General features: G+C 59.2%; 1 protein-coding gene across 2 annotated transcripts; it reads left to right on the forward strand.

The window, feature by feature from the left end:
* Nucleotides 1–1,373: 1,373 nt before the first annotated feature.
* Nucleotides 1,374–8,527, forward strand: DMWD (DM1 locus, WD repeat containing). Of its 2 annotated transcripts, XM_080645374.1 has the most exons (5): nt 1,374–1,947; nt 3,144–3,326; nt 5,531–6,799; nt 7,627–7,698; nt 7,985–8,527. In XM_080645374.1, exons 1-5 carry the CDS (start codon nt 1,507–1,509, stop codon nt 8,030–8,032), a joined length of 2,013 nt encoding a protein of 670 aa, XP_080501500.1. In that variant the 5' UTR covers nt 1,374–1,506; the 3' UTR covers nt 8,033–8,527. The 2 variants fall into 2 exon arrangements, with proteins under 2 accessions (XP_080501500.1, XP_080501501.1); XM_080645375.1 differs by lacking the exon at nt 7,627–7,698 and having other exon boundaries at nt 1,375–1,947.
* The last annotated feature ends 182 nt before the right edge of the window (nt 8,528–8,709 follow it).

The raw sequence follows: 8,709 nt of genomic DNA on the forward strand, positions 1-8,709 counted from the left end.
AAATCGATATCTCTCTCCCTCTTTCTCAACTTAAAAGAAAAAGCGGGGAGGTGAAGGACAGAGTGGGGAAGGGCATTCCAAGCAGAGGAACAGCATGTGAGGAGGCCCAAGGGTAAGAGAGAAGGTGATGTACTGAGGTAGCTTCTCTAACTCATTTTTTTGGGACACGGTGTGAGGAGTTAGTGGTGAGAGATGTGATAGGAAAGCAGTTGGCAGGAACAGATCACTCAGGGCTTAACCTTCCCTGAGAGCACTAGGGAGCCACAGATGGACTTTCAGCAGGGGAGGGCCTGGTCATGTTTGTGCTCCAGATGCCAAGGGGAGGGTAGACGGAGAGTGAGACCGGAGTCTGGGAGAGCAGAAATATGGCTGGTTCAGGGCCCGGAGCAGGAAAGGAGCGGGTTGGGCCATGGCTGTGCAGAGGAAGGGGCTGGAAAAGAGGATTTCAGGTGACAGAATGCAGGACCTGGGGGGAGGGGGATTGTGCAAATCTAGGCAGACACTCAGGTCTGGGGCGTGATAGTGCTGGCCCTAAGAATGGGTCACAGGAGCGGAGCAGGACTTGGAGTAAGATGTCAAGTTAGTTCATTGTAGGACTTGTTGAGTCTGAGGGAGATGCCCCTGGGACACTTGGTGACTAATCTGGGAGGCCACTGAATAAGCGGGTCTGGGCATATCTGTGATGGGCAGAGTGGCTTCAGCAGAAGTCAGGGGCACTGGCTATCTGTGGGGACGGCTGGGACCAGCAGGAGATTCCCGGTTACTGGCGGATCATTGGAACACTGGGGGGGTTATGGGCGCAGTGAAATATTGGAATCGAAGGTGGGTGTTGGAGGACCGAGTGAGATTGTTGAAGATGGTGAGTCATGGAGGTACACATTGGAGGTTGGTGGAAAGTATGGAGATGTTTGGGGTTGGTATTAATCGGTAGTGGGCCAGAGGAAGTCCTAGGAGTTTTATGGAGACTTGAGATCAGTGAGATTTGGGGGCTCATCAGCGGTGCGGAGGAATGGCTGGCGATGCTGTGGCCAGTTGGGGAGATTAGACTTCCGTGGGAAACACTGGCCGTCAGGAGGGTGTATGTTGAGAGTCTCTGGAGACACCGGGATCATCTGTGAGGTCACAGGGAGGCCGGGGGGGGCGGGGGGGGGAACGGGCCTTCTCTGGAGGGTTTCTCCGTTGCTAGGCAAACGGTTCCCAGGGCGCCGTTGCTAGGGACATGTTCTTTTTAAGTGCCACGCCCCTTCCCTGCGGCCCCGCCCCCGCAGCCAACCACACGGTCGTCTCCGGCACCAAGGCCGCTCCCACCTTTTCGCCCCGCCCGGAGACCAAGAACCGTTACCCCAGCGACTGCCGGGCTCGTCCCTCCTCCCAACCCCGTTGCCAATCTAGGAGGCGTCGTCCAGGCGACGACCCTACCTCTTCCGGCGCGGGCCCGCGGCTTCCGGCAGGGGGCCCGGCGGCGGGCGGCGGTCGGGCAGCGGCGGGGCCCGGGGGGCGCCCAAGATGGCGGCGGGCGGCGCGGAGGGCAGCTCGGGCCCGGGCGCCTCCATGGGGGACTGCGCGGAGATCAAGTCGCAGTTCCGCACCCGCGAGGGCTTCTACAAGCTGCTCCCCGGAGACGGCGCCGCTCGCAGGTCGGGTCCGGCTTCCGCCCAGACCCCGGCGCCGCCCCAGCCGCCGCAGCCCCCGCCGGGCCCTGCCTCCACCTCCGGCCCCGGCGCCGCGGGCCCCGCGTCGTCTCCGCCACCCGCTGGCTCCGGGCCCGGGCCCGCGCTGCCCGCTGTGCGCCTCAGCCTCGTGCGCCTCGGAGAGCCGGACAACGCCGGGACCGGGGAGCCGCCCACCACGCCCGCGGGCCTAGGGGCCGGAGGAGACCGCGTCTGCTTCAACCTGGGCCGCGAGCTCTATTTCTACCCGGGCTGCTGCCGCCGCGGGAGCCAACGGGTGAGCGGCCTGCGTCCCGGGCGGCCTGGGTGCTGAGAGGCTGGGGGTCCCTAGGTGACCCAGAAGTGGTAGGGGGCCCTGAGATAGGCATCTAGATGTGATGGACATCCCTGGGGGAAAGGGTTCTGGGGGTAATGCATCATCCTAAAAGGTGATGGGAGGCCTCCCGGTGCCGGGCATCCTGGAGGTGATGGGAAGCCTTGGAGTCATGTTGGGTGGGGTGGGTGGGGGGGCGGAGGTTCTGGGATGGTGAGTATTTTGGAGGTGATGGAGAATCCGAGATGATGTAGATCCTCCGGGGTTCTGGTGGCAGGCATTCTGCAGGTGAAGGGGGATCCTGAGGTGATGCAGAACCCAGGGGGATTGCAGTCTGTGGAGGTGTTAGGAGGGGTCTCCAGACCTGGGCAGCCAGAGGTCAGGATTCTGGAAGTGATGGGGGCTTAGAGGTTATAGGGATCCCAGAGAAAATTCCGGTTCTGGAGTGAATGAGGGTCCTGGAGGAAATGAGAATCTCTGAGCTGATGGGATATCTGGAGGTGATGAGGTCCCAGAGGGGACGTCCTCAGGTGTGATGGGTGCCTCTACAGTGATCTAGGTGCCGGAGGGGTGAGACCCCTGGAGTTTATGGTGGTCCCCAGAAGTGATAGGGATCCTGCGAGTCCAGAGGGTATGAAGGTACCATGAGGTTTAATGGTCCCTGAACTGATTTAGGAACTCCAAAGAGAAGGGACTCCTGAGATGAGCTCTAGAGGCCTGGGGATTTGGGTGACCCTGAGTTTGGGGGGCGTGGGGGGGGGAGGAGGGTTGGAATATTGTGTTGCTAAGACCCAGAGGAGATGGCTGAGGTTATGAGGTAAGACTGGAAAGGAATCAGAGCTCAGGGACTGTGGGGACCCCGAACCCTAATGCCGTGAGTAAGGGTGTCCCTGAAGTTGGAGGGATCCAACTTTGGGGAGGCACTGTGGTCTTATGCCCTGGGTAGGGGGGGTCCTTCCTGTCTTTTTTTCTCTGTTCTGTATGAAATTTGGGTCCCTCTTCCTGTCTGTGGTTGCTCCCTCCCTCCTCACTCACCCATTACCTACCCACTTCCCTCGGGGGTTTAACCTTGCTTCCTCTTAGTGGTTTTCCCCAACCTCAACACCCTCTTCCTTCCTCAGTGGTAGAAGCCATTAACTTCTTTTCTCCCATCACTTAAGTCCATCGACCTCAACAAGCCAATTGACAAGCGGATCTATAAGGGCACCCAGCCCACCTGCCATGACTTCAACCAGTTCACTGCTGCCACAGAGACCATCTCCCTGCTGGTGGGCTTCTCAGCCGGCCAGGTGCAGTACCTGGATCTCATCAAGAAGGACACCAGCAAGCTGTTCAATGAAGAGGTGATTGTGGACCCCCAAGTGGCCCCTTCCCTTCTCTCCCACCCAACTACACGGATCCTGTTTGCCATTATACTGTGGCTCACTGGGGAGCAGTGTAGGCCTGAGAGGGACAGGATGAGGGAGAAAAGGGGGGTGGACTGACAGCTATGTGGGATGGTTGACAGACAGCAGCCAGTGTGATAGCTAATAATGACACCAGCACCTAGGTGCCCAGGGCCTGTTCTTTGTTAGCCACATGTTGAATACATTACTTCTGGTGTTTTCATCAACCAATGGGTCAGGTATTGAGAGGCCCATTTTGCAGATCAGAGAACTGATTTGGTCTGGTTTTAAGTCAGAGCCGTAGGTCTTCACATTCTGGGCCCCGTGGGCATTGGATTCAAATCCTTGCGGTACCACATTTCCTCGCCGTGTGGCTTTGGGAAGGTGACAGTGCCTCCCGGCACCTCAGTTCTCCTGCTCTGCAAAATGGGGTTTTCATCCCTACCTCACAGGACGGTTGTAAAACATGCCTGGAGATTGCTTAGTGCTGGGCAGACTTGGCGTAAGAGGAAATGCCAGCGAGCAGCCTTACCTGTGGGTACTCGTGCCCCGTGTCTCTGTCCAGAAGCGTGTTCCATCTGCACAGAATTGCATGAACGGCAGAAGGGAGTGAGTGGAACAGTGGATGGAATAAAAGTGCACTAGCTCACCCATTCACAGATATTACTGAGCATTTGTTCAGGGCCAGGCTTGTTCTCAGTGCTGGGATGTCTCATCTCGGTGAACCAAACAGAGGGCCCGCCTTTGTGGAGCTTTCATCTAGCTAGGCCAGGGGTGGGCAAACTTTTTGACTCGAGGGCCACAATGGGTTCTTAAACTGGACCGGAGGGCCGGAACAAAAGCATGGATGGAGTGTTTGTGTGAACTAATATAAATTCAAAGTAAAGGAGCGGAGGGGAGAGCAAGAGAACCAGATAGAACAGCCGGAGGGGAGAGCAAGAGAACCAGATAGAACAGCCGGATCCGGCCTGCAGGCCGTAGTTTGCCCAAGGCTGACTAGGCAGACAGACAGTTACCCAGCAAGTGGAGTATGCGGTCCGCCAGGTGCTGCGTGCGGAGAGAAAAGTCGGGGAAGGGGCATGGCGGTGCGTGGGGAGGTGGGGCAGTGGTCAGGAAGGGCCTCCCTGGGAGGGTGACATTGAAATAAAGACATGAAGGAGGCAAGAAGAGTGAACCGGGGAAGGACATTCCGAGTAGAGGGAACGGGGACAGAAGCCCGCAGCAGGACCTGGTCGGAGCAGTCACTGAGGCGGAGGGAAGTGGGTGAGCTCCCAGAAGTCAGTGGAGGGGCCAGGTCATGTAGGGGCTGGAATGCTGTGGAAAGGCGGGCTTTTAGAGCCTCTCCCCTGGGGTTCATCTGAGCCATATAACAGAAAGGTTTTGATCTGATTATTTTCTCAATTCTCCCAAGAATGAGAAGCAACTTAGATACGGGGAAAAGAAGTTAATTCCTTTCATTCGATGGATGCCTAAGGGCGTTAGGGCTGAGTTCTCTCTGAAGCCCTGGTTGGGAAAGGCTGCCCTGGGGTTCAGAGTGGGAGGGCGCAGGTGCTGACTCACACTCTAATGGCAGCTATCTGGCAGCAGTGTAGAGAATGGACATGGGCGGTGGTTAGGCCACTACAGGGTTGACGGTGGCTGGGACCAGAGTGGTTGGTGTTGAGGGTGAGCAGAGGTCAGGTTCTGCATCTTATTGAAGAATTGGATGCGAGTTATGAGGAGAAAAGGAGCAAAGATGAGCTGTGGGCAGGATGGGGTGCCATTCATGTGTCTAGGAAACACTTGCCAAGCACCTCCTGCGCGCCAGGCTCTGCTGGGGCTGGACCAGTGAACCGAACAGCTCCTTAGGGGAACTGATAGCCTGTGGACCAGTTTATTGCCTGGAGCCCGACATGGAAAGACGGTGGGGGCATTAGACAGAAGACAGTTCCCTGGAAGGCAGGACTGTCCCCTTGCCGAAAATGGGACATTGAGGCTCCATGGAGCTCTGTGGCTGCATCAAAAGCTGCCCTTCTGTTGCCATGACCGCCCTTTTCCCTAGAGTGGGGCTCTTCTCCCAGGGGGCTTGGGCCATGTGTGATGGCCTCCTGGGGAACCAGGTTGGGAAGGAGGTCTGTCGGCGTCTGATTGCCTTCTCCCAACCCCATCATCTCTCCTGGCAGCGGCTGATTGACAAGACCAAGGTGACATACCTGAAGTGGCTGCCGGAGTCCGAGAGCCTGTTTCTGGCATCACACGCCAGCGGCCACCTGTACCTGTACAACGTCAGCCACCCATGCGCGTCGGCACCCCCCCAGTACAGCCTGCTGAAGCAGGGGGAGGGCTTCGCCGTCTATGCTGCCAAGAGCAAGGCACCCCGCAACCCGCTGGCCAAGTGGGCGGTGGGTGAGGGGCCCCTCAATGAGTTTGCCTTCTCGCCTGACGGCCGGCACCTGGCCTGTGTCAGCCAAGACGGCTGCCTGCGCGTCTTTCACTTTGACTCCATGCTCCTGCGGGGGCTCATGAAGAGCTACTTTGGGGGCTTACTCTGCGTGTGCTGGAGCCCTGACGGGCGCTATGTTGTGACGGGTGGTGAGGATGACCTGGTCACCGTGTGGTCCTTCACCGAGGGCCGTGTGGTGGCCCGCGGCCATGGCCACAAGTCTTGGGTCAATGCTGTGGCCTTCGACCCCTACACCACAAGGGCCGAGGAGGCGGCAGCAGCCAGTGGTGATGCGGAACGGAGTGTCGAGGAGGAGGAGGAGCCCGAGGTGGCCGGCCCAGGCTCGAATGGGGGAGACCCGCTCTCCCCAATGCCCAAGGCCGGCTCCATCACTTACCGCTTCGGCTCGGCCGGCCAGGACACGCAGTTTTGCCTGTGGGACCTCACCGAAGATGTGCTTTACCCACACCCACCCCTGGCCCGCACCCGCACGCTCCCCGGCACGCCTAGCACCACACCGCCTGCTGCCAGCAGCTCTCGGGGTGGCGAGCCCGGCCCCGGGTCCCTGCCCCGCTCACTGTCCCGCTCCAACAGCCTCCCACACCCAGCGGGCAGTGGCAAGGCGGGTGGCCCAGGCACAGTGACGGAGCCGGGCACTCCATTTAGCATCGGCCGCTTTGCCACGCTCACGCTGCAGGAACGGAGGGACCGGGGGGCGGAGAAGGAGCACAAGCGCTACCACAGCCTGGGCAACATCAGCCGGGGGGGTGGCGGGGGTGGCAGCAGCGGGGACAAGCCCAGTGGCCCTGTTCCCCACAGCCGTCTGGACCCAGCCAAAGTGCTGGGTACAGCGTTGTGCCCGCGCATCCACGAGGTGCCCCTGCTCGAGCCCCTGGTGTGCAAGAAGATTGCCCAGGAGCGGCTGACGGTCCTCCTGTTCCTGGAGGACTGCATCATCACTGCCTGCCAGGAGGGCCTCATCTGCACCTGGGCCCGGCCGGGCAAGGCGGTGAGTTGGCCACACCGGCCTACCCGGGACCTGGGACTCGGGAAGAGGCGGGTTTTGGGAGAGCAGTTTGTCACGATCATAGCCTCTAGCCCGTAGGGTGAGGGGCAACCATGGCCATCTTAGTGTCTCAGCAAGCCCTGCCACATCTTAGGATAGGTCTAGAACCCTTGGCAGCAGTCCACACAGGGTCAGGTAGAAGAGAGCGGGGTGTGGTAGGGACCATGGCCAGCTACCAGAAGGGCAGCCACTGGGCCCAGCACAGCCAGGTCTTCCCACTTGTTCCTGGAAGCCAGATCCATATTTCTGTGGAAATGTGATTTTTAAATGATGAAACTTTGGATACTGCGGGTCACGTTCTGTGGGCACGACAGCCTTGGGCCCGCCCTCCAGCCTGGCTCTGGGCTATCTGGGTCTGAGCCTGGTGCTGGAGGCACAGACAGGAATACCGCGCTCAGGTCCAGTTCTGCACGTCTCCCTGTGTGACTTCGGCCAAGGCCCTGCCCCTCTCACTGAGGACAGGGAGGCTTGAAGATGGGCAGTGGGCGGTTGATGCGCCCCTCCTGGCGTGTCCGTGGGGCTCGGGTGGGGCACAGGCCGGGCGCCTGTAACCTGGACCTGTGGACTCCGATGTCTCAGCTCCTTGGGTCTGGGCTTGGCGCCCAGCATGTCACATCTGAGAGCCGTGGCTTGGTTCCTGGGAAGGGAGTTTTGGGGTCATAGTGCCTTGTATCCCTAGAACCTAGAGCTCAGTCTCAGAGCCTTACAGGTGAGGTGTTGGGATTCGGGGAGTTTTGTGAGTCCTGAAAGAGACCCCTCTATCTCCCTAGTTCACTGACGAGACCGAGGCCCAGACAGGGGAAGGAAGTTGGCCCAGGTCACCCAGCAAGTCAGTGGTAGAGGTAGGACTGTCCCTGAGTTCACCCCCCCCCCAGAATTTCAGGGACCCCAGTTTTCCCCTCTTCCCCACATCCATCCCTACCCTTCCTCTGCTCAGGATCACCTGAGAACGTTAATTATTGCCTAAAAGTGCTGCCTGTTGGGACGGAAGCTAGTTGAGATGAAGTTCCAGAACCTAGAGCAGCATCCTGGGATGGGGGTGTCTGGGGTGGACTGAAGGGCAAGGCCTGGGTGGTGGGACCTCAGATGTTCTCTAACCCCTGCTGTCTCCCCTCTCATCTTCCCCAGGGCATCTCCTCCCAACCAGGCAACTCCCCAAGTGGCACAGTGGTGTGAAGCCCTGGATGTTGGGTTCCCTGCCCCGCCTCGCCTCCTAGCCATAACCCTCTGCTGACCTCACGGATCAACCTATTAACAAGACTAACCATGACGGATGGACTGCTCCGGTCCCCCACCCTGCACAAATTTGGGGGTCAGAGAGTCCCCCCAGACTGGCCTAGACCCTGGGGGGATGTAGTGGCTCATGTGGCCTCAGCCTTGTCCCCACCCACTGCCAAGTACAACGACCCCTTCTGCTGAAACATCAGTGTTAGCCTCATCCCTGTCCCCAGCATGTGACTGGTCGTGGGGCGGGCGAGGGAGAAGCTCCCCACCCACAAGAGCCCCAGCTCTGCAGTGTGCCCCTCAGTCTGCGGGCAGGGCAGGGCGGCTGCCCCTCCTGACCCCAAACCCCTGGTGTTCGTGCTTTTGAAAAGTGTTAAGTTATGGAAGCCCTTTGGGGCCCTTCCTGTCCCCAGCACCTCTTATTTATACTAAAGATCCCTGTTTTCACGGCGTCTCTGATCCCTTCCTTGGAGGCGTGGCAGGAGTGTGTGCTTTCACTGCGTGCTACCGCAATCCCCCCCCCCTTTTTTTTTAAGATAAAGTTTACCTAGGAAGTTACAGAGCCCTGGCCGGGTGGCTGGGTTGGTTGAGCATTTGCAGTGCACTGGAAGATGGCTGGTCTGACCCGG

The sequence above is a fragment of the Plecotus auritus genome, assembly GCF_963455305.1.
Source record: "Plecotus auritus genome assembly, chromosome: 10".
Lineage (NCBI taxonomy): Eukaryota > Metazoa > Chordata > Mammalia > Chiroptera > Vespertilionidae > Plecotus > Plecotus auritus.

What these genes read in the sequence shown, in the direction of transcription:
- DMWD (XM_080645374.1), top strand. Translation starts at nt 1,507, where the DNA reads ATGGCGGCGGGCGGCGCGGAGGGCAGCTCGGGCCCGGGCGCCTCCATG. An exon ending in GCCGCCGCGGGAGCCAACGG is followed by an intron (nt 1,948 to 3,143) that starts GTGAGCGGCCTG and finishes CCATCACTTAAG; the next exon opens with TCCATCGACCTCAACAAGCC. An exon ending in CCAGCAAGTCAGTGGTAGAG is followed by an intron (nt 7,699 to 7,984) that starts GTAGGACTGTCC and finishes CATCTTCCCCAG; the next exon opens with GGCATCTCCTCCCAACCAGG.